Here is a 25,138-nt window from a genome sequence, read left to right as displayed (position 1 = left end):
GGCTGTGTTCAGTTCTTGCACACTTCAGGGATGGGATGTTCTTTGAGGAATACATCTGCTAAGAGCGTACTAGGAATTCTATATATGGTTTTGGTCCAGACAGTACACAAGCCATTTCCGACTCTCAATATCTTCACTTTCCAGTTATGTCAGACACCTCATTGGTCCTGTGTGGGTGGGCATAGCTGTCTGTAAACAGAAAGGCAGGATCAACAACATCCCAAAACAGATGGATATGATTCAGAATAATCTCCCTGACATACCATTGTGCTGTGACAGTACTTTGCACAAAGACAGGCAGTGTTTGGCCATTGTGCATAATGCCTGCCTACACGACAACATCTAGGCTGTACCGATGACTTTCATGAACATTCTGTGTTGTGTAATGTGTTCCCATCTTTCTCTATACTAACTGGTGGTCAGAATCACTTGACACAGTGAAGCGGGATTCGCCAGAGAAAACCACTCTGGATCACCTCGTGACCCCAACTGGCATGCTCCCTAAACCAACACTCTTTCCCGACAATGGCTCGGTTGAAGTGGGATGTATTTAACAGGCTTCCGAACATACAAACTGACGTGATTTAATTGCCACAGGATGGTTCTGCCAGACACACATGTTCCTTTAGTAGTTGCAAGGTCTGCAGTGATCTGCCTAGGAGCGAGATATCCATTCCTTTTCACCACTAGGGGTATGTATTGATCTTCTTGTGACGTGATGATCTGTCTACAACTACGGCCATGCTTTCACATAGCATTTCCACCTTCAGTGGCCTTTTTTGATTGTGATGTGACACTTTGGGCACCTCCATTACTGACACGTTTTACTAGCTTCGAGGTGTCCGCCTCTTGTTCATGGATGTAAGACTCAAATTATTTCTTGCAGACAGGCTGCTGTGCCACATGGAATGGTGAAATAATTTGGTTTTATGATCTTCTCCATCAAACAACGTACTACGTGAACTGTTGCCTCTAAATGTCCTCTTAGTATCTTTCATTCCGTAGCAACTGTCATCTGTTCTGTAACAGTTAATAGTGGTTCCTTAGCAAGTGTAATTTGTTCCTTAGCAATTGCCAAGCGGTGTATAATCTGTTCACTTTTGTATAACAATAATCAAAATCCTTGAATGGAGTAATACATAGAATAAGGGAAAGGCAACTGCTAACCTATAGCAGATTGATGTGTGAAGCACAGAAAACCACACTCACAATCTCACAGACGCCAAAACACACTTCTGCACCCACACCAAGACTAATTATTGATACTCAGTTATTGAAGGTAGTTCCCAGAGCTGACGCAAGGTTGGGAGGGGCTAGGTAAGGGGACAAGGAGGTGGTAGCGGGAAAGGCACAAGTGTTTGGACACATGATTCCGTGAATCCACAAGATGAAAAGTGTACATAGGTTAGAGCAAAAAGGGATGTGGGGAGAGGGACAAAAGAGAGAAATGCGAAGGTTTAGAGAGAGAAGGGAGAGAGATTGAAAGGGGGGGGGGGGGGAGTGTTTGGAGGAATAGTGGCAGGAGAAGGCAGTGCAAGAATGGGACAGGGGGAGTGGTGTACAGAAGAAAGGGGAGAAAAGGTAAGCAAAGGTTTAGGCCAGGTGGATTGCAAGAGTGCAGGGTGTGCTGGAGAGGAAATTCCCACCTGTGTAATTCAGAGAAACTTGTGCTGGAAGGGAGTATCCAAATGATCCATGTAGTGAAGCAGCTGGTAACATCATTTCGGTTCTGGTATACAGCATGCTCTACAACCAGATGGTAAAGTTTGCAGTTTGCCACAGTTTGGCAGTGGCCATTCATGCAAGTACATAGTTGGTTACTTGTCATGCTTGCGTAGAATGCTGAACAGTAAATGCAGCATAGCTGATGTATAACTTGGCTTCTTTCACACATAGTACTGTCCTTTATTGTGTAGGAAATGCCTGTGACTGGATAGTGGGTGGATGTATGGTATGGGCCCCATAACTGTCTCTTTTGTTCCCCCTCTCCCCCGCCCCAATCTCCCCCGCCCCCAATCTCCCCCGCCCCCAATCTCCCCCGCCCCCAATCTCCCCCGCCCCCAATCTCCCCCGCCCCCAATCTCCCCCGCCGAAATTGATTGACAGAGGTGTTAGAAGTGCTCCTGAGGGATATCGTACCAAATCCTGTCTGATTGGTGCATTAGATAATCAAAATACTGAGCTGGTTGGATGGTTCTTGCTCATAATGGTCCACACATTCTCAGATGGGGAGAGATCTGGTGATCTTGCAGGCCAAGGAGGGTGTGGCAACACAAAAGACAAGCAGTAGAAACTCTCGCCATGTGTGGCTGGGTGTTAGCTCGATGAAGTGTAGGCCCACTTGCCATGAAGGGCAACGAAGCAGGCATAAAATATCATCAATATTGTCGGACCACATGGCGGGTGACAGTCAGATTGGTATCCCACTGCTGTCCAGGGCATTTTCATTCACATCTTCACCGGTCATAAGGGGTCGATTCAAAGGATAACTTACCACTGAAGAAAATTCCTCTCCCATCAGTAAGATTCCAGGCCCTGGTGACCAGTGAAGATGTGCGTGGAGATGCCTTTTACAGCAGTGGAGTACTGACCTGTCTGTCACCTGTCATTCAGCCTGACAATCAGGAGTGATAGTCTAGTGTGCCATTTCCTTACGCAGCAGGACCCCTTTGGGTGTCATCTGTAACACACTTCCGTGACAGTTGTGTGTCAGTGATATACTATGCCTTGTTTTGTTGCCCTTCATGGGGAGGTATCCTGGGCTTTCGTTTCAGCAAGGTAATGCCCGTCCACATGTGATGAGAGTTTGTACTGCTTGTCTTCATGCGTACCAAGCTCTATCTTGGCCAGAAAGGGCACTAGAACTCTCCCCAATCAGCTCGGGATTCTCACGGTCCTAACACATCAGTTGGACGGAATGTGGCATGATATCCCTCCTGAGGACATTTCAACAATTCTATCAATCAGTGCTAAGCTGAATCCAGAGGTGGACAAACCTGTTATTGACTTGTGCGCTCTCTCTCTCTCTCTCTCTCTCTCTCTCTCTCTCTCTCTCTCTCTCTCTCTCTCTCAAATAAATCAAATTTTTTAAAAAAGTAGTGAGTATTTGTTTGCCTATACATGTACATCACATCTACATATATAAATCCGCACAAATTCTATATTTCTGTCTTCCCTCAGCTTAAACCTTTGATGAATTCAGTCTACGTTCCAGGTCCTTGAGTGTCATCAAAATTTATTTCATAATGACGGGAAATTTGCATGACATATTGCTTTGGTAAGCATCAGAATCTTATGTTGGATGTTTTTGTGGCGGCATTCGTAGCGACAAACACTTCGCTGTAGAAACGGCTTACGAAGTCACCGCCACACTTTTAATAGCGGGCCGACCGGTCCGCTGGAACAGTGAACAGAAAGATGAAAACCCAAACACTCTGATTAAATAAAAGTCGGTACTTATCTTTATTAACGAAGATACAGAAACACAGTAGTGAACTCCGTGTCTACAGAAATCTGTCTGGTTCGAGTCGGAGCGGCTAGGTCAGCGTCGGCTGACGACAAACAACAACTCTGCTGCGATGAACACACAACTGACTAGCAAGTACATAAATCGGTGGCGAGTATACAACTGAGCGGCGAATACAGAACTGTCCTAGCGCTCGCGACTCCAGCGCTTAAGAAGCCAGAAGCCAGCGGTGGCGCGCGCAGACTTGCGGCGATTTCCTGTATCGCTGGCGCTGCTTATGCGGACGGCGTCCGGACTTTGATGCTGCCAACCTTTTGGCAGCGGGCTCGGTTGGCATTACTGGCTAGGATATAACAGATGTGTCTTCAGTACTGATTGGGAATACTGGGTGCTTTTTCTGAAGGAACACAATAACTCCAGGGAGCATTAGTTTTATCTTGAGCACACATCCTAAAATTTTTTTGCTATTGGAGGTGTCGATAAAGATGAACTTCGTTGTTTTTTGATCTAATGTCAGTTGCTGCCTGTAGGGACAGTGCCAGTGTGTTGTGGGAATGAATCATGTTTTTTACTTTGATCTCATCCTTAACAGCATATTTGGTAAACCTTCACTGCTGTAGCTCTTGAAAATGAGTCTCTCTTATTCCACTCACAAGTGACAAAGGTAATCAACCAAATGGCACAAACTATCTTCAGCACTGTTTCATAATTGAGTCAGCAGACTTATGCTCACACTAACTATTCTGCATATTGTCAGTGAGGTCATGCATATTTAAATGAAACTTCTTGCTTGATGAAGCTGTAATATCTTTCAAATGTACCAATGGAAGTGTTCAAAAATTATCCCAATTGAGAACTCTCACAGGTAGTTGCAGCAGCGAATTTCGAGCTGTCCTCCAGTGTTCTCTACACACAGATAAGGGTAGGGGGAGTAATGCCATAGTACAGTATTGTAGCTGGATGATAACTGGCACCTTCATCAGAATGTTGGCTCACAGTAAAGGTCAAATTTTAAACTATAATGGTTTACTCCTGTAGACTGGTTTTTCTGTGCATCAGCAGGTGCTGTTTTCCTCATTTCATTTTAATTCATTGTTCATTGATCAGTATTGGATGTGTTACACTTACTGCAAATGAGCAAAGTGTATTTGTCATGTCAGTAAGGAATTTTTATAAATGGTTTTGTGTCTTTCATTTCTACTAATCAGATGTAATGTTTCTTGTAAAAATTTATGAAAGAAGTTATCAGTAACATAGTAAGGCTCTGAAGAATACTTTCTGACATGTTGAAAAGAGTTATTAATAATTCTTTTCTTGTTCTATTTCAGCCATTGCACCTCCTATGTGTGCACCTGGATTCTTTCCATGTGATCTTTTACACTGTGTTCCTCTGACACAACGCTGTGATGGGTCCCAGAATTGTTACGACGGTAGTGATGAAGCTAACTGCACTGGCAACAATGTTTGGATACCACAAGTAAGAAATCTGATTTGTTACTGTATGTTAGTTTGTTCTTGCAAACTGAGCAAACCATAGGATGTGAGCAAGTCATTTTTCTGTCATATTGGGAGGCTAGTTTAATAACGTATGTAGGAGAGCATATGGATAGGTCATCAGGTAGTAATGGCATGAAGATTTTTTTAAGTAATAAAACCTAGTGGCAAAGTACATGCCTAGAAACTGAGAGGTCAGATTCCAGAGAAACCACACAACTTTTATGGACTTCACCTCTTAATGATTCAGAGATTAACCACAAATGATATGTGTAGGCCTCTTTCCTCTCAGCAGGTTTACTGGGCTAGGTTAGGGGGCACACAAGTTAGTAATGTGTTAGTAATATGGCAGACTTCAAGCCACATGTGCCACATGAAGACATAGTAGTAGTAAATTATTATTATTATTATCATTATTATTATCATTAAATTCTGAATAACCCTTTGAGGGTATGATAAGACAACATTGTTTCTGCTTCTTTGTTTGAAACTCGGTTTCCTTTGGACCCACAATTCTTTCCTTCTTTGAGATGTTGTTTCTTTTCTTCTTGAGTGTCCACTTTGTTCCAGTTCGCTGCCCCCCTTCTGTAAAGTTTGGAAAGTAGGAGACGAGGTACTGGCAGAAGTAAAGCTGTGAGGACGGGGCGTGAGTCGTGCTTGGGTAGCTCAGTTGGTAGAGCACTTGCCTGTGAAAGACAAAGGTCCCGAGTTCAAGTCTTGGTCCGGCACACAGTTTTAATCTGCCAGGAAGTTTCATGATTTAAATTACTTAGCAGCTTTAGGGTACGAAATTGCAACATTGCCTCAAGTAATGTCTGCAGTCAGTCGTCATATTGTCACCCTCTCTGTGGCAACAGAAGAGTGCTTTCAAGTCTCTACCTCCTGCAAAAAATAGAGTAAAAAATCTGAAATTACTGTTTGGTTTAAATCTACACTGTCGGTATGCAAGCCAAAATATCTGTTCTTAATTTTAATCAGGACCAGAGCTCTTTTTCAAAATGGACAAAATTTTCCCTTTTCATGTAACTGCTTTAAGTTTATCATGTCTTATCTAAAAAAATGTTGTATTCAGTAAAATACTTATTTTTTTGTTGGTTATCAAAGTACTTTGTTTGGTAACAAATCTTTCCAAAGCTTAGTATCCCTTAATTTGTGCAATGTATAATCATTAAAAGATAGCATCCCTCTATCCCCCTGCCCCTTCACTGAAGGAAGTGCATAACTATCAATGTAAGATCAAATGAAATGCCTCCCACAGGTGAGAGTATTAAAATCCTAATGGTAAACTGCCGAAGCATTTGCGACAAGTGCTAGAGTTTGAAGTGCTCGTGAACAGCAGTGAAGCTGACATAATACTAGGTACAGAAAGGTGGTTGAAACCGGAAACTGATAGTTGTGAGATTTTTGGGGAAAATTTGAGTGTGAATTGAAAAGATAGGCACATGGGAAATTGGGGTGGTGTGTTTGTCACAGTAGACAAGAAACTCAAATTCACTGAGCTAGAAATTGAAGCTGCTAGTACACGTGAGATTTTTTGGGCAAGACGCAGTATCAGAGGTGGGCAAATAGTATTTGGATCCTTGTATCACCAAGAACTTCAGAGAAAACCTCAGTGCACTTGTACATAAGTTCCCCGGTCATACTGTCGTCATCGATGGAGACTTTAATCATCCAACAGTCAGTAGGGAAAATTGCAGTTTTGATAATGGTGTGTGTGATAAGACATCCTATGAAACATTACTAAATGCCTTCTCTGAAAACTAGCTAGAATAGATAGTTAGGAACTCCTCACGATGGAAATATATTGGAGATTTGAGGGTGTCCATGCCGAAATGGGTACCAGTGACCATGACATGGTTGTGGCAGCAGTGATTACCAAAGAACAAATGACAATGAAAACAAGCAGAAAGACATATATGTTCAGTAAACTAGATAAAAAATCAGTAATGTCATATCTCAATGAAATCCTGGTCCTATGTAAAGGCTGTTAGTGGCACCGAAGTTAGTGTCCAGTCCATAGCGAATAAGACAAGAGCTGAAATTGAGGGTCGCAAAGCAAAAGGTGAAATGCTTCACTCAAGTTTCAAATGTTCCTTTACTAAGGAAAACACCCGGAAATTGCTCCGATTTAATCCTCATACCACTGAAAAGATGAATGGAATAAGTATTAGTGTCAGTGGTGTTGAAAAACAGATGAAATCATTGAAATTGAACCAGTTTCAGCGTGGTTATCTTCAAAGAGATCAGGACAATTTGTTGCCATTAGATGTAATATATTTCCATTATGAGTGGGATTTTGAACTATCAATTCTTCTTGTCTTTTCTATTATTGTGATAGATGGAGATGATGGTAGGCTTGCCAGTAAAAAGGAAATTTTAATTTTCATCAGGAATTTTTACAGTCATCCTTAGGTAAAACTAAAGAACTAATTACAGCGTTACGTGATCCCTCGTCTGCACCCAAAGTTCTAGACATACTTCATCTGGAAGTCCAATACGCTATTGGTACCTTAAAAAATGGCACTGTTCCTGATTATGACGAGTTTTCTGTTGATATTCATATTTGCTGGTGAGGAAACTTACGAGCTCTTGTCAAAAAGTTTGCTTTGTCTGTTGACGGTGCATTAATCCTAGCATCGTGGAACAACACATAGTACTGCTCCCAAGGAAGGAAGTATTCATGGCTCAAAAGGCTATTGTCGTGTAAAGCTATTCTGGTTTTGTACAAAGTTTTGTACAACACTATTCTTAAATCGTATAAGCCGTGTCCCTCACACAGCTTAGTCCATTGAGCATGCTGGATTCCACAGCAACTTCAGTGCACAAGATCATGTTTTTGTTCACCGGGAAGTGATAAATGGAGAAACTGAGTACCAGATGTGTCCATGTAATGCTTTTGTAATTTTAAAAATGTCCTTGTTTCAGTTAACCATCCTGCTGTTGTGCAAGACTTATATTAGCAAGGCATGGAGGTGGCCCATGTTAAAATCCTGTAGTGTGTATATGAAACTTTTGCAGCGTTAGTTATTTTCCAATTTACAGAGGACTGAAATGAGGTGATCTCAACTCTCCCAAATGTTTCACTGCTGTCCTGGAAATGGCAATGTCCAAATTGAACTGGGAAGAAAAAGCAATTAGCGTTGTTGAGGGAAGAGGCTTGACCAAAGATTTGCAGTTGACGACATATTTTTGGCAAATAATTAGAACTACAGACACTTATGTCAGATGTTGTGATGGAGTATCAGGCAGTGGGACTGAATGTGAACCTTTTCAAAACAAAAGCTATGTCTAATAAATGAAACATGGTAGGAAACAACTCAAAAACACACTTCTGGACACTGTTAGAAAATACATCTATCTTGGCCAGCTAGTAAATATGACACAAATACAAGATTGAACACATCGAACTAGGCTGGAAAGTGTCCAGAAGACATTAAACTACCTTCATGTCAAAGATGGCACTTACTAAAATAGTAAATTTTTGATCAATGTGTGAGACCTTGACACATTATGAATATAAAAGATGGAAACTTATAACTACCCAGTGAGACATTGAAAGATCTATGTTAGCATTAAAAAAAAAAAGACAGAAGCATCAGATCAATTACCAGCATTGAGAACATCCTGGAGAGAACAGTCACTATGAAATGGCAGTGGGCTAGCCATGTTTCCAGAAGAAATAATGCCCGATAGACAAAGATGGTGCTAGACTAGGGAAGAGACAGAGGAATACCATCAGTCTGATGGACAAAGACCTGTGGATGACCCCTGGAGTCAGCTGCTTGAGTATCACCCTAGACCGGTCCTGATGGAAGGAGATATTGCAGAGATACCCGAACTCAGTACTGGGCGAGCTAAATCAGTTAATGACAGAAATAGTGGTGACGATGACGACAATATTCAGTGACACACACACACACACACACACACACACACACACACACACACACACAGAGAGAGAGAGAGAGAGAGAGAGAGAGAGAGAGAGAGAGAGAGAGAGAGAGAATTAAAAGTGGTCCAGGATGTATGATTTCATTTTGTTTTGTTGCTCACACAGTTATCATTATTTGATTGCAGGTTTTATCAATAACGGGAGGGTCTGCTTCGTTGGGCAACGTTCTGCGAATCGCGTGGGATCCGATTGACGTGTCACGAGTTTTCGGCAGGAGGAATCTGTCAGTCGAGTACCTGCCGAGTGTGAGTCGTGTCAACAGCAGCCTGTGGCACAACTACAGCCGTGGCTGGACGGATGCGTCATCAGTGATCTACGAAGGGTTGGCCCCTGACAGCGTGTACAATGTGACTGTGTACGCCCGCCTCAAGTCAGGAGCGGCATTCCCACCTGCTGCTTTTGTAGTTATGAGGACACAGGAAGGCAGTAAGTGTATCCACATCATTTTGTTATATTCCGTTCCTAAAGTCACTGATCTCCAAATCCAATTTGAGTTCCTCTCTTAGAAATGGAGGTCCCCAAGTGTGAGAATGACTTTTTGGACCCACCTATATGGTGCTGTAGGTTAGGGGTCTAGGTATCACAACCTACAGCCATTCACACTGGTGGGGCTCATTCGCGAGTAATCGACAAAAAGAATTTCAGAAATTCTTACGACACACAAGAACCTTGCTAATAGAACTGATTACAAAACTGTATCGTAGCTTAGTGGTTAAGTTATCCGACTTGTTTGCTGAAGGTTGTGGATTATAATCCTCCCCCCCTTTTTTTTTTTTTAACTGAGCTAACTGGTATCAGTATTTATAATCAAGTAATTGTTTTAAATATATAGTTTTCATTTCTAGTCATTTGCTATGCCATTTTAATCATTGTATTACCTTTCTAATTTGCTCTCAAGTTTTTCTTCCTTTTATTCTTTTTTCAATTTGGAATCTCTGTCCATGTGATTTTAATTGTTTTTGTGTATTTACTTTGATTTAATTCCGTCCATTTAATTTGCATTTTTGTTCGTGTTGTTGCAGTTGTTACTTCTATTATCATTTTGCTTGAATTTCATTTTATCATTAAAATCTTCTTTTATTTAAATTTTCATCTGTGTTATTTTGTTCATGTGCAAGAATAATTTATGTTTTAGGTGTTTGTTTTTTAAGTTAAGTAAAGGGGTGTGCTGTAGAGACCATACAAAGAATTCTGAAATAAGGGAAGAAGTAAATATGTTTTACATGCATGAAAGAATAGAATACCAAATAACAAAGCATATTGAAAGGATGGGGGCAGAAAAAATAGTCACACAGTTTGTAGCCTATAGGCTTAAGGGAGGAGAGGGACAGGAACACCAAGGTAAAGGTGGCTTTTGTGAAGATGGAACAGGCTAAAATTACCAATTTTTTTCAGAAAATGTGCTTTAGTGCTGTTGTGTTCTCAGAACATGACTGCATGTCCCTAGACTTGTCACAGGTGCCAAATTGTGGTGAAAGTGTTTCAAACATTTGTTGCTGGATGGCATATGGTCTTTGTGCCAAGCAGTGGCATTCAGTGTGCAATGTGTCGAGGTCTCCTCCATTTAGTTCATTCACTGTTTGTGTGGTAATCAGTGTGCGTGTAACCTTTTGTTTGTACCAGAAAACATCTATGTAATGGAAGGAGATAATTTCAGTATGTATTATAGCAGGCAGCTAATTTGGCTTGTGTGTAAGAACCATGTCATCTGGTTATGTAACTGTGCAGGCAAAAAAAAAAAAAAAAAAAAAAAAAGCACAGTCTGTATTTAATGATGTTTGTGGTAAGCCTGAGATAGCTTGAAGAGAGAACTCGCAAGTTTATATTAAGTGAACACAGCTTTTTGAGTGATGACAGAGCCTTTGCAATTATATAGAAATGAAGAAAGTAAGGAGGCCATGTGTTCAAAAAGATTCATGCAAGAGTGTTGAGTCAGCTAAAGTTATGCATCCAGTCCATGTAGTTCCAGTGCATACAACTGACTTCTTTTGTTTGAAAGATGCTGCTAAAACATTGTTGTCAATGCAGGCACAGAAGATCAACAAATGCACTATGATCAAAGTATCTCATACTCATCCACCTGAAATAGCTATTAAAATTTTTTACTCTGAAAAAGAATGAAAAAATATCAATGTGCTCAAAAGAGGAAAGGCAGTGGGTGACATACAACAAACCTTTCTTCTTAAATATCAGTCAAGTTAATAATTTGCAAAACATAGTTTTGTTGACGATGTTGCCATTTCTTTGTCAACAGCATGGCGAGTTCTACAAGAAACTTTTTAATGTTTGTCCCAAGAATGGAGTTGTGTAAGAAACATACACCTTTATTGAAAGATTTTTCCCCTTGCAGTTTTATTCTTCTCTTATGAGGAATGACTTTTGTTGAGTGCAGTTGTACTAGTTGCTGTAATTCTGTGCTTGTATTATCAGAGATAAGTCACAGTACCTCACTATTAATGACCCTTGAAGCAAACACTTTCTTTATTGAAACTTCTGATATTGAGAAATGTGGATGAGTGATTCGTTTTACTTGGCAAAAAACTTTCTATAGCCAAGATCACATAAATACATCATTGTTGAGAACCAGTTTTTACAGACTTTGCTTTCAGCGTCTGGTCTTCAAAATTTTTTTGTTACGAAAGTGTCCTTTGTGAGATCGAACATCGTGAAAAGTTGTCATTTCGGTGGATAAAATGTAGCACATTATACAAAGGCTGGCCAGAAACAAAACATTTGTAGTAAAAAAGCATTTTGTGCACATGGCCATGATCATATATGTAGCACTCACAGATGATTAAGTCTTAAAAATTGCAATATGCAGTAAAATGTACCTTAGCATATCTGTTTATGTTAGCTTGACATGTTCCATTCATTGATGAGCCATCTTGCACTCAGTTGCACCAATATGCTGTCTAAGGCAGATCATCAGCGAATGGGAAATGTCAAGCTAACATAAACAGATGTGGTAAGGTGCGTTTTCCTGTATATTGTGATTTTTAAAACTTACAATCATCCGTGAGCACTAAATATATGGACATGGCCACGTGCATAAGGTGCTTTTTGATTGTCTTTTTACCTATTTACCTTTGATTGTGTTTTTACCTATATGTTTCCTCTGTTGTCTTCACTATTTCATCTCCCAAAGCTAAATATTCATCTTCTACTGTATCTCTTTCCCTTGCTTGTCAGTCATTGCTTAATGCTCCTTTGGAACTCTCAACAACTTTCAGCGTATCCAGGCCACCATCTTCTTAATTTCCTGCTGTTCTGTATCTGTTTTAGTTTTAATTTACACGTCACAACCAATATATTATGGCCCGAGTCCTCATCTGATCCTGGAAATGTCTTAAAGTTTAAAATCTTATAGATCTTATAATTATATTGACAATGCAAGGGAAAATGAAATGAAGTTTCCCATTACATCCAATGCTGGAGTGTTATTCCAATGCTGTGGAGGCCTGGCAGTAGTGACAATGTAAGGGAAAATCAGCAGAAGATATAAACTGAAGTTTGTGTTGGGGAGGGCACTTGACTTGGGTAGTTCGTGCAGTAATATTCACCATAGTGCTGTGGTGGTGTAATGGTTAGCATTTCTGCCTAGCAAGCAAGAAGACCCGGGTTAAAGTCCCAGCCGCAGCACAAATTTTAATTCATTTCTTCTGCCTCAAAGTTTAAAATCTGATTTGAAAATCTGTCTTACCATCATTTTATCAGTCTGAAACCTTCCAGTGTCCCCAGGTCTCTTCAAAGTGTACAACCTTGTTTCACAATTCTTAAAGCAAGTGTTAGCGATAATTAAATTATGTTGCATGCAAAATTCTATCAGGTAGCTTCCTCTTTCATTTGTTTCCTCCACTCCAGTCACCCATCACATATTAAACCTTCCTCTCCATAACTTTGGATTATTGAGAGAATTTTAGGAAAGGGAATGATTAGTAGTTATATGAGATAACCTCCACCACACACCATATTATGGATTGTGAAGTTTGTTTGTATATGTAGATGTAGATGAGGCGTTCAAAACGAGAGAGAGACTTCTCGATTATAGATGTTTTACGTGACAGTGTTTACACACACATTCAGTCTGGAAAACACAAAGGATTGTTGTCTCTGCTTGGAGGGGCATAGTTGAACAAAGACCTTCCACGATAGAATTGAATTCAAATGATTTCCGTGTCTTCATGCACATGAGAAAGACCCTCGGCTTCCAACGCTATGACGCTGATAACCTATCATGGGATGGCTGCAATCTGGGGTGGCAGACTGAATTGTCATTTCATTAAGAGAGGTGATGCATGTTTAAATCTGATTGATGATAACATAGAGAAGTAATAGAAAGATATAGCTTAAGGATTTGTGTAATAAAATGACTGTACTCTGTTGTGACTCGCCGATTATTCAAAGTGCCGCCGCGCAATTACGCACGTCCTCTACATGCGGCGCTGTCTGCCAGCCACGCAGCAGCTGCGCCACCTAAGTGGCCAGCCGAGCAGCGGCCGCTAGACTGAGACTCAGTGTTTAATCGAATGCCAACTTGTACACAGGTCAACTTACTCAGTGACTTATATGTGTTGTTGTCCAAAATATGTGTTAAATTTGAAGATATAAAATACTCTTTCCGGTATTTTATTTATATTCCAATAAAGGTTACTTTCCAAATACCCCTTCTAGGGACACTGTAGGAATGCACGTAGAATTTAGAAGCACTACATAGGGTGAACATCAATAAAATAGAAGAACTGCGGGGTCAGCTTCTTGAGTGGAAACGGAGCAAAAAAGGTCCCGTGAACATTTGTCTGAAAATGCATCGCTGCCACGGTAGATGATGGCACTGACAAGTGACAGTTCCTCTGACCGTGTGCCGCATGTTTGTTGTGCATTGCAGGCTGTGTAATTGACACAGCATACTTTAAGCAGCAGAATGGTTTGTCAAGTGAAGAGGGCTGATGACTGAAATCCCACAATTGTGATGGTCTGGTGTAAAAACCACTGGCAAAATCCTTCCTGTAAGAGAGAAATATACTGCTGACAATCCCTGCACTCCTCATTGCAGGTGCTAGGGATAGTAGTGGTTGTCATGCAGGATACACATAAGCGTACTTTGGCTTACACCATGTTGGCGGGCCACTTGCCGGGTGCTTGTACTGGGGTTTGTCTCAACATTGTGTAGAACCTGTTCCTCCAAATCTGGTGTATGCATAGTCCACCACCGCCTTGCACATTTGTCTGTCCGAAAGGACACACAATCACAAAAATGCAGAAAAAGGACCTGAAATATTGTGTGATGTGGTTCTTGCCTGTGTGTGTACTTGTTTCGGTACAGCCATCCCACCTCTTGACCAATACCATCTCAGCTTATCCCTGACGAATACTAGACCATTCTGCTGCTTACGGTATCTGTGTCACCCACACAGCCTGCAACACACAAGGAACACACTGCACGTGGTAAGACGAGCTTTCATTCATCAGCACCGTCTACCGTGGCAATGGTGCATTTCTGGATAGCTGTTCATAGGCCCTTTTTTCCTCCAATTCCATTTAGGAATCCATCCCTGCAGTATGCAAGTTTTATTAATCTTCGTCTTTTACATTATTATAATTGCTCCAAACTTGCAAGTTGTACATGAATTTATCCTGTATTGTTTTTGCTTCACATATTTATGATCCAGGTTGAGCACAAACTCATTATGTTGTAATTTTTTGCAGTACCGTCGCCACCAGTAAATGTCACAGCCAAGCAACTGAATGGTCAAACTGTGCTAATAACGTGGCGTGAGCCAGAGAAACCCAACGGTCGCTTAATGTCGTACGAAGTGTGTATGTCGCCACCTGTTCCTCCATTGCATAGGCTGATTCCAGCACCAAATAACTCTCTTCTCTTTGACTCTGACTTCGAGGTTGGAAAGAAGTACACATTCTGGGTGAGTTTCTTCCTACTTTTGTTGTAGTCATTATGTTTTGATGTGGCTTGTCTGAATTTTTATGCAGTAACCATATCACTTTGAAATTGCTGTTTCCCTCTGTTATTTCAACAGTGGCAATAGAAAATGCTCGAAGTAATGTCATTTATTTATTTACTTATTTATAGTTTTTTATTTTATTTATTTAATTTCTTCTATCCATAAAGTTTTTAGTGCTATTATGTTCCCATTACTCTGTTGATTGTCCCTGAACTTAGTTCAGGTTACAAATCATGGGGGAAATTTTCTGAACATTAATTACTAGAAGGGTCATGGCTTTTATGCTGAGCAGTGCTTCCCTTGGAAGTTCCGAATGGCAGTCCAATATGTACAACTGACTTTTTCAGTTGTACAGAAGCTCCTGAAACATTGTCGTTAGTTCAGTGTGTTAAGTCAAAGAGTCCATCTCAAATAGCTACTGAAAATTATTGCTTTGAAACAGAAGAATGGAAAAATGTCAGTGTGTTCAAAAGAGGAACAGCTATTGAAGATGTATACCATTCCACACTTCATCTGAAAGACTAGACAGGTTTATCAGTTCCGAAACAGAAAGATCTATTGATTCTGTTGCCATTTCTACCTCAACAGCACAGAATTTTTGGCAAACTTTTGCAACAGCTGCTTTCAAGAATGGGATTGTGTGTGAAAGAGAAGTCAGTACTGAGGGACTTTTCTCACAAATTTATTTTTGTTATTCTCTTGCAAAAAAAAAAAAAAATGTAAAAGGAAAGAGGGGTGGTTTTCATTGACTACAGTTCTACAATTTAAAATATTTCAGCTGTATTTCTGTAATAGTAAAATGAAATGGAATGCCTCTGTATTAATGTAGCTCGGAACAAAAACTTCCATATTGCACTTACTTTCCTTGTATGTCAGGTTCCTGGTATGGAACATTCGTAATGAAGTATCTGTTTTCTAGTTTCTAATTTTTTGTGTTGATGAGGTGGCCAGCATAGTTCTGGAGTATCAGAAAACTTCTCAATTTTCTAGATACAAATAATTTATGTACGAAAAGTTATTTTTATTTAATTTTTTTTTTTTAGTTTCCTGACAAACATGAGATCTGGCACTTGGAATGTTTTCCACATATACTCGTCATATGACTTTCTAAAAGGTTTGGAGTTCCTTGGTGTGTTATTTTTGCTGCAAGGGGTGAGATTGATTCAATCTTTGTGGCACCCTGTTATTGTCAGCATGTGTTGGAAAAAAATGTGTGTGGGTTTTTTGTCTGTTTACGCAAACATTTTATAGTTTCTGAAGCAGTTATGTCCCAGGTTTTTTTGCTGTACTGTACTCCTGGGTGTTAAGTCCAGTTTAGATTACATTTCCCACATGATATTTAGGTGACTGACCCAGTAGTCTTGTCCAGCTGCTGTGAGCTGTTACGTGTACTCACTGTCTGGACTCCAACCAGACTGTGATGTCTTGTCGGTGTCATACTGTTATTCATAGCTGATTGTGAGTTTGACTCCTGGCATCTGCTATGGCCTTTGATATGCATTTTTTTTCCAAAACCCAGTGCAGTTATTCTGTGAAAAACACATTCGCTCAGCATTTTTCAGCTTTGATGGACGAGTTAGCAGTTGAGATGTTGATAGCTTGCTTAAACTGAAAAGTTCATCATGTTTTGTCAGGTTTGCGAACAACGAGCTCCTTAATTACATTTTCCATAAAACTTGGCATTTGTGGCACTATAATGGCTTCATCATATTTTATTTCATGTTTATATATTGGAGACAGTTCTTGGCGATAGCTGATTTTCACAGTTGTTTGGTTGGGTGTGTCACTGCTGTTCCTTGCATCTCTCTTAGTGTTCAAATAGTGTGCCCCATGAAAGGCGTTGCAGATTTACAAGGAATGTGGTACCCACCAAACTTACAGTGACTCAGATTGTCTTTAAAGGCCAAGTTGGCCAAAGATTTGACAGTGTACATTGCTGTTAGATGTGTTTGTCAAACAGAGAGCACATTTGATGTGTTTGACAGACATTTTGATCATCAGAAAATGTGACAAGATGGTGGACATTGTGTGTGTTGTTTTGCCACATATGTTTGGTGAAAAATAGTTTTATTACAATTTATCTTGCTGTGTTGTGAGTTTCCACAAATTCGGAAATTACAATCGAGGATAGAAATGAAATAGCAGTGGCAGTTACCAAAATGGTTGAGGCGTTGTGGAAGTGGTAGGTGTCAACCCGCCCCCCCCCCCCCCCCCCAGCCCCCGGGCGCGTGCGCGCTCGCGCGCGCGCGCGCACACACACACACACACACACACACACACACACACACACACACACACACACACACAAACATTATCAAAGTTCTTCAGCTTGTTTTTCCACAGATGATGGAGGCTATATTTTCCCACATTGTGATTCTTAAATGAATAAGTTTTCTGCATACTTGTGACTTCTTTTCCATTGTGAACATGAAGTAACTCCAAGCTAGTTCATTCACAGAAAGTTGATGTAATCATCAGGTTCTGAGGGTGAATTTTTCTTTTCCCATGTTTTCGTGTGTTTATTTCTTCCTCATTTTGAACCATTCCCTGGACCAGCACCATTCTTCTTTACCTTCTTCTTCTTCTTCTTCTTCACCTTCACCTTCTTTGAACAAAGCACCAGAATGAATGTTAGAAGTACTTAATCTGCATTTGTAGCCATTCCCACTAGTGTCAGAATATATCATACATTAACAGCGTCTTCTTCAAAAGACAGGTTAAATTGACAAACATCATTGGTATATGTACAGGCTTGTTTGAGAAATCTGTGCCTAGATAAGAGCAAATTTGGCAAGCTGGTTCACTTGTTTATGAAGGCCTTAACATTACAAAGGAGTTTTTACCTTTGTTGTTGGGAGAAAATCACTCTGTATGCCATGTTTCTGTAGGAGTCTGCAGATCTTTACAGAAACAGGGCCAGCACTTGGCAAATTATGATTGTTTTTTTCCCCAAATTGGATATACAGGGGTTTCTACCCTCAAGGCAACTTGCACAGTATGTTATAATGTCACCTTGTTATGCAGAAGTATTAATATTTTCACTGCAGAGAATTGGTAATGGTACAATCTTCATTGGGTTTAGATTGCTTTCTCTCCTAGCATTTTAACAAGTACTGTATCTGCCATTGATAATACCAAGACAACAATTGGCTTACGATCCAGAATTACTAAAATTATTTTCTTATAACATTGTACAGGATTAAATGATAATACTGATCACTTTTCCCTTCGACACTGGTAATAACAGAAGTTTGGAGGACGGGTAATTTCTTTTTTTCTCTCTGTGAAGTGGAATGGGACTTAGATATCACAACATGACACATTGTCAGTAAAGTGGAATACACAGTATATGTATGTGCTGCCCCTCACCTTTACATTTCTTGTATTTATTTAATGAGTGCCACAACTTATTCATTTGCTCATTGTAAATTTTAAGAAACTTGTTTTGTAAAACAGCGGCACTGAAAGTCATACAGCAACATTTACTTAATAGTGGTTCTTACATACATCCATTGTGTAGCTAACACAATGATTATAGCACTCCTGTATAAATGTTTCAGGTTATTGCCAGGAATGGTGAGCATCGAAGCAACAATTCTGTAGGGGCAACAATCAAGTTTGACGGATCGGCAGTTTCTGTCTCCGTCAATGACTTGCGTGCCAGTGCTGTGAGTGAGACGGCAGTTTCAGTTGCATGGGAGCGTGTTCCCGATGCTGACGGCTACATCATCAAGACACGCTCCCGCGTTCCCAGATACCCTGCTGTCCCTCCAGTGAACACTACTCGGGCCAATGCCACAGGTCTGTTTCTGCTGCGTTTGTCTCATTAACTGTTAAGTTGGTGTTACGATTTAGGATTTAGCTAGGAAGACTTATGGGCACATTCCAGCTTTCAACAGTATCTGCCACTGTCATTATCATAAAAGAAACTGGCTGTCGAAGAAGTAACAGAACCTCACAGATGTAACTGAAGTAGTGGTGCCCACTGAAATTAGATATTGCATTGCCACCAATGGTTGAACATCATTTGCAGTTTCTTTGTTTCCGTAATAGTGAGCCAGCTGTCCTTCTGTAGCATTTAGTTACATTGGCCGGGAGCTTGTGAAAACAATTGTAGAAGTTGTTGTTGTTGTTGTTGTTGTTTTGTGTGGTGCAATGGCCTAGTGCAAATCTGTTGATCGGTCACCACTTCATTGATTTATATTTCCCCAAAATACTGCAGTTACCCAACTGGGAGGAGGGGACCTACAGTTTGATGTGTAGTCTGAACCCTGTGTCATTTCTGGTTAACCTCCAAATCATTGAGAGTGAATGCTAGATTAAAAGGCAAATTGAAAAAAGCCATGGTCTGACAAGGATTAAATCTTGCAACCCTTAGGTTTCCAGGCAAGCACTTCACCACTAGACCACCAGGTCCAACATTTATTACATGATCACATAAGATTTTGCTTCCAGTTTGGATTTCAGAATTACACTGAACTGATTTGCAGATATTTTTCCACAAGTCTTCATAATTTTATTGTTCTAAAATATCTTCATTGACAAAGCACAACACTGACACTATTATGAAAAGATGAAATGCTGAGTTTCAGGTGGGCACAATGAAATGACCGTTACATACAAGCTTCCTTGCTTATTCTGGAAATAAGTGTCCACTGGATTATATAACCTTGAATCTTTATTACATGAACTTATACATTACAGTCTTTTCATTATGCCTGTCAGCAACTCAACATGTCATCTTTACAGTGAGTAGCAATCTGTTCTTCTCAAAATATTATTGATACTGCAGCCAGGATTTTCCATTGTTTGAAGCTTAACATTGAATACTCTAAGGCACTTTCTAAGTGATCGTGCTGTGTTAGAATCTCCATACAGCACTTGTTGTGACGTACAGACATGTGCTTGCAAACTGCGACTGTTGCATGCAGCCCATAGTACCTCAAACAAATACCACCACAGCACAAACAAGTATTTGTACTAACACATAATATAGTATGCAAAAATATGGACCTCCCTCTCACCGTCTCCTCCTATCCCTCACCCTCCGTCCTCCGCCCCCACAGCTTTGTCTTGCCACCTTCTAGTCTCTGAACGCTCCACCAAACAACTCTCTTCTCTATCCCAACTCGCACCTTGCTATTCCTTCCCTGCTCCACTCTACATTGCTGCTTTTGTCCAATGCAACAGTTACAGTCTAACCAGAGCAGCTATAGGCAGTAGGCATATGCACTTCAGGTGTCCTGCACGTTTGAATTTGTTTGTTTTCCTTTCTTTTCTGAAGAAAGCTTTGGTCGAAACCTCAGTGTGCAACAGTCTTACCATTGTGCCTGTCTGCAAGTAATATGTCCTCTTTACAGTAGATCTGTCCTTTTCACAATGGAAACAAAAGATGCTGCAGATGACATTTCATCATTGATGCTTACCTAATCTGTGCTCACAGTTGACAATATTATATCAGTTACTTCTGTGTGATTCTGCCACTACTTCATGCGTCAGTTGTTTTCCTGAAGAAGACTGGTGGTAATTGTTGATTTTTGTATAGAGTAAATGTAACAAGTGCTCAGAGAACCTTCAATGTTCATGGGAATTAACTGTTGTCATATAATGCGAGACACATTAACTTGAACGTTCTGTCAATTAAACTATTAAGCAGAAATCTGAGTCTCACAAGTTCAGCTTGACACAAGTGTTTAATCAGAGAGGTGCACTTAGTCGATTGCAGTAGATATTTTCTAACAAGCCTTTGTGTGTGTCCTTACTCGTGCTGTGTCCTTCCAAGTAATTAACAACCTGTGTTTTGGTTTATGCGGAACATAAAACAAAGATGAGGATAAGAACACACTGTGTACATGCCATTCAATGACTGATTATTAGACAGAAAACACCACATGTTACATTTTAATCTGAAGAAATATCAAGAAAAGTTTCATAAAGTGAATGAACAGTTTTAATTTCTTAATGTAAAATCTTAGTAACCTCATTTGTATCATTTTGACAGAAACCCTGGCTGTCATGTTTTGGTTGAGGGCGTTGCCACTATATGTCACCTTTAATGTGTGCAGTTTTGGAAGCTCCAGTACAAAACATGCACTTCCAGCCTCTGTCTTTTACTGTTGTAGCTGTAAGAAAGAGAGATGCACAGTATTGGCTCAAAAAGGTCAAATATGATAAGATAAGTGATAATGGGCAGAGTAGCCATGTCAGATAAAGAAATAAAGGCAAGCATTCCTAGACAGTGGCAAGAACCCAGGGCAGAAACAGGGAGGAGAACTTACTAGTTCCTTCCTATCATAAAAGAGAGATCCAGAATATCATACCTCCTTATGACCAAGGGAGCTATACAGTACGGTTCATATCCCAGCTGCTTACAGAAAAAATGACAAATGACACACAGATGCTAGTGATTGCGGAGTGATTGGCACCACGTATCACTTTGTCAGGGAGTGTGTCATTAGACAAGCTATTACAGAATGGGACACAAACATCTTCAGCAATAAAACGATCTATAAAACAATAAGCAATGAGAACCTATGGCACAAGCTGAATTCCCTGATAGTTAAATATCAGTTTATAAACTGCAAGCCTACACGGTTGAGAGAGAACGAAGAAGAGGCCTTATGTCATACATTGAGACACATAATGGCAGAACACCACCTACAACTACATTCTGGAAGTAGTGAGGAAGTGAGCCTTGGGGAGGCCCAGGAAAATTTTCCTGAGACACTGGCAGCGATCCCCAAGCATCTCTACACCTTGGTTAACACAGCAGTGCAGCCCCTGGGAATCTCGAGTTATACCTCAGTGTGCTGGGGCCAAATTATTCAGACTAATACCTTGGTTCTGATACCAAGTACAGTAGTGTAGTGTTGTATAGTATTGTAGTCTGGAATTATAAATCGTGAAATCTGTGGTCCAGCAATGCAGCATAGTATAGTATAATGGTATTATTGTTTAGACAGTGCTTCTGAAAACTGAAGGGTATAGTGGTCCTCATTTTTAACATTGAATTTAGCAGCTCAGGAATGGAGAAGAATGTGGTGTAACTTCATTCAAGACCGAAAGTGGCATCAGTTAATCAGATCACAGACAAACGCTCACCATTGGTTAAAGATAAATACATCTACTGTGTTCCAGCCAGCCCCTCCAACTTCTTACGTTCACAGGAGACCACTGTGAAATACTTCGTTTGATTTATGAGCTACACAGAAACTAAAAAATAACATAAATTTCAGGATAGTGTAGTCAGAATCCAGTGTACGAGTGTACTCGGGATTTTTTTTAATGGTGATCTTCAGAAATTTGTATCTCATTATTTTGAGCTTTGAAAGTCTTCTTCATGTGTCTTTGTGTAATTTCATTCATTAAAGAACTTTTCTCATTAATAAAAGAAAATATTTTTTGGAATGTAAAAAAAATCAACATGTTAAGGTGTTAATGTAACACATGCAGTGTACCTGCAATGACTTGTCATGGATGTGCTGCGTCCTACTGGAGGAAAGACTGGAAACGAAATGAAATATGTGAATTCATTTTAATTGCTATTATGAATATAATTAATGAAACACTTCGAAGATCATGATAAATCAATAGTAACACTTTCTGGTGAGAAACTGAAATTCGTCACATAGGTTGTTTCCTACTACAATATTAGTAAATAGATTTATGCCGATGATGATATCCACCATTTTGAGAGCGAATAATGTTACCTTCTATTCCATTTGTTAAAATTCTTTTGAACAATTGCAGCATCTCGATTAGTCGAGTGTACGTGTCAGACATTGCGCGGCCACATACCTGTGGCTGTCACCTGATAATTGTAATGCTGTCAGTCAATGGGTTTTAAGTGTTTTTGTTTAGATATAAAACTTTTCTGTTGCGCAGCTTTGCTGTCACACAGTTGCTGTGTCAGATATACAGATTTCTCAATAGTAGCCCAAAACTAGTTGGCCTGACTTGGCTAGTTCTGGCAGCAGTTCTGCTTGTGGAGGTGGGCTCACAGACGCAAGGACCAAAAAGTTGTTGTATAGGTCTTAATTCCTAGTGGTGTTATAAAGAAAGAAAAAAATGGAAAAAAATGTAAAATGGAAAAATTAATCATTTCCTGGGAGGGAAATCTAATATACCACACATCCCCTGGCTGCAATGCAACACTTTCCATCAAACCAAACAAGTTGTTTACCGTTATTAATCACTGTGTGTTTATTTTCACAATGCCTTTTGAAGGATTAAACCTTTGCCAGATGAATTTGCATCGATTAATACTGCATGTACACTATGCGATCAAAAGCATCCAGACACCACCAAAAACATAAGTTTTTCATATTAGGTGCATTGTACTGCCACCTGCTGTCAGGTACTCCATATTGGCGGCCTCAGTAGTAATTAGACATTGTGAGAGAGCAGAATGGGGTACACCGTGGAACTCGCGGACTTCGAACGCGGTCAGATGATTGGGTGTCATACGTCTGTATGCGAGATTTCCACACACTCAAACATCCATAGGTTCACTGTTTCCAATCTGATGGCGAAGTGGAAACATGAAGGGACATGTACAGCACGAAAGCGTACAGGCTGACCTCGTCTGTTGACTGACAGAGACCGCCGACAGTTGAAGAGGGTCATAATGTGTAATAGGCAGACATCTATCCAGGCCATCACACAGGAATTCCAAACTGCATCGGGATCCATTGAAGTACTGTGAAAGTTAGGCGTGAGATAAGGAAACTTGCATTTCATGTTAGAGCAACTGATCATAAGCCACGCATCATGCCGGTAAATGCCAAACGACAACTCGCTTGGTGTAAGGAGCATAAACATTAGACCATTGAACAGTGGAAAAACATGTGGAGTGACAAATCACGGTACACAATGTGGCAATCCGATGGCAGGGTTTGGGTATGGTGAATGCCTGGTGAACGTCATCTGCCAAGGTGTGTAGTGCCAACAGTAAAATTCAGAGGTGGTGGTTACGTTTCTCATTTGAGGATCCATGATGCCAACAGCCCAGTTGGGGAGGTCCCACAAATTCTGCATTGGTTTTTAATGTGAGGAGTTTGGTGGCCCGGGGAGTACAGTAAATTCATGTTGGGGCACTTCAAAGCACACTTGTACGCTGAGAACTGTGTGACACATTGCATTGGCCTATTGGTAGGTGCTGTCACGCTGAGGAAAAATAACCTGTTTGTGGGAGGGGATATGGCCACAGCAAAAGATGGATCCTTACGCTGATCCATTGTGCCTTCCAGAATGATGAAATCATCCAGGGAATGCCACAATAACATTTGCCACACCGTAACGCTCCCTCTTGCAGCCTGGACCCTTCTGACGGTGTTGCAGTGTGACACGTGCCAATGGCCAATTGTCCATTGGAGCATAAAACAGGATTCATCTGAAAAGGCCACCTGTCACCACTAGGTGGATGTCAAATTGTGGGACTGAGGTGCAAAATTATTGCATGAACATGGCACCTGGTGCTAAGACCCATATGCAGCAACATTCCTTGAATGGTCGTTGAAGAGACACTGTTTATAGCCTCTGGGGAGTCAGTTGTTCCACTGGTGCACGTCTACTCGTCCGTACACATCTCGCAGTTGTCATTCACCCTGTCTTCTATGGACCGTGGTGTACTTCAGTTACTTTGGTGCCGGTTGTGGGTAGTGCCATTTTGCTATGCATTGTATACTTTAAAGACAGTGGCAAGTGAATGGTTTACAAACTTAGCCACTTTGGAATTGTTTCCAGCTTTTGAACGAAAGCCGGGGAGCGTGTCCTATCAGCTGTCGTAAAAATTGCTCTGTTTTCACATTATGACAATGGCTGTAAATTTCTCTGTGTCCAGCCAACATCTTTGTGCCCCTGCCATGTGTGAGTGGGCACTGAACATTGACATTAAACATGCTAATGTGACTGGTCCAAGTAACAGATGTAATATTAACATCCACAGCTCTGGCATAACCAAAGCTTTGATCATTTTAAAACTTTTAATCTCTGTAACCAAAGATCAAAACAAAGTTTTAAGACTTGCTCTGAAATAATGTTTTTTGTCTTGCTGTTGTCCTTAACAATAATTTGTTTCACTGCATTGTCTTTGTTGCCTCAGTGTTTACAAAGTATTATGGTATATGCCATATATCACATCAGAGAAGGGTGTATGTGACCACAGGAGGTATTTTATTTTATTTATTTTACTTATATTACTTTCACAGTGACATTTTTTCATTCTTCAGTCAGAGAGCTCCAAAAAGCGTGATCCATTTTTAAAAT

At 40.4% G+C, this 25,138-nt stretch overlaps 1 protein-coding gene and 1 non-coding gene across 2 annotated transcripts in view; both read left to right on the top strand.

Moving 5' to 3' along the window:
- The window catches only part of LOC126106895 (sortilin-related receptor-like), a 193,742-nt gene that overhangs the window by 117,200 nt on the left and 51,404 nt on the right, over nt 1-25,138 (top strand). The window contains exons 22-25 of the mRNA XM_049913310.1: nt 4,795-4,943; nt 9,038-9,338; nt 14,619-14,833; nt 18,433-18,673. Of these exons, the coding sequence (XP_049769267.1) occupies nt 4,795-4,943; nt 9,038-9,338; nt 14,619-14,833; nt 18,433-18,673 (906 nt within the window). The remainder of the gene's footprint in view (nt 1-4,794; nt 4,944-9,037; nt 9,339-14,618; nt 14,834-18,432; nt 18,674-25,138) is intronic.
- Trnaa-agc (transfer RNA alanine (anticodon AGC)) lies at nt 12,479-12,551 on the top strand. The gene has a single exon. It is a non-coding gene; the product is annotated as a tRNA-Ala (tRNA).

The sequence above is a fragment of the Schistocerca cancellata genome, chromosome 10, assembly GCF_023864275.1.
Source record: "Schistocerca cancellata isolate TAMUIC-IGC-003103 chromosome 10, iqSchCanc2.1, whole genome shotgun sequence".
Classification (NCBI taxonomy): domain Eukaryota; kingdom Metazoa; phylum Arthropoda; class Insecta; order Orthoptera; family Acrididae; genus Schistocerca; species Schistocerca cancellata.
This window is presented reverse-complemented; position numbering and strand designations above follow the sequence as displayed.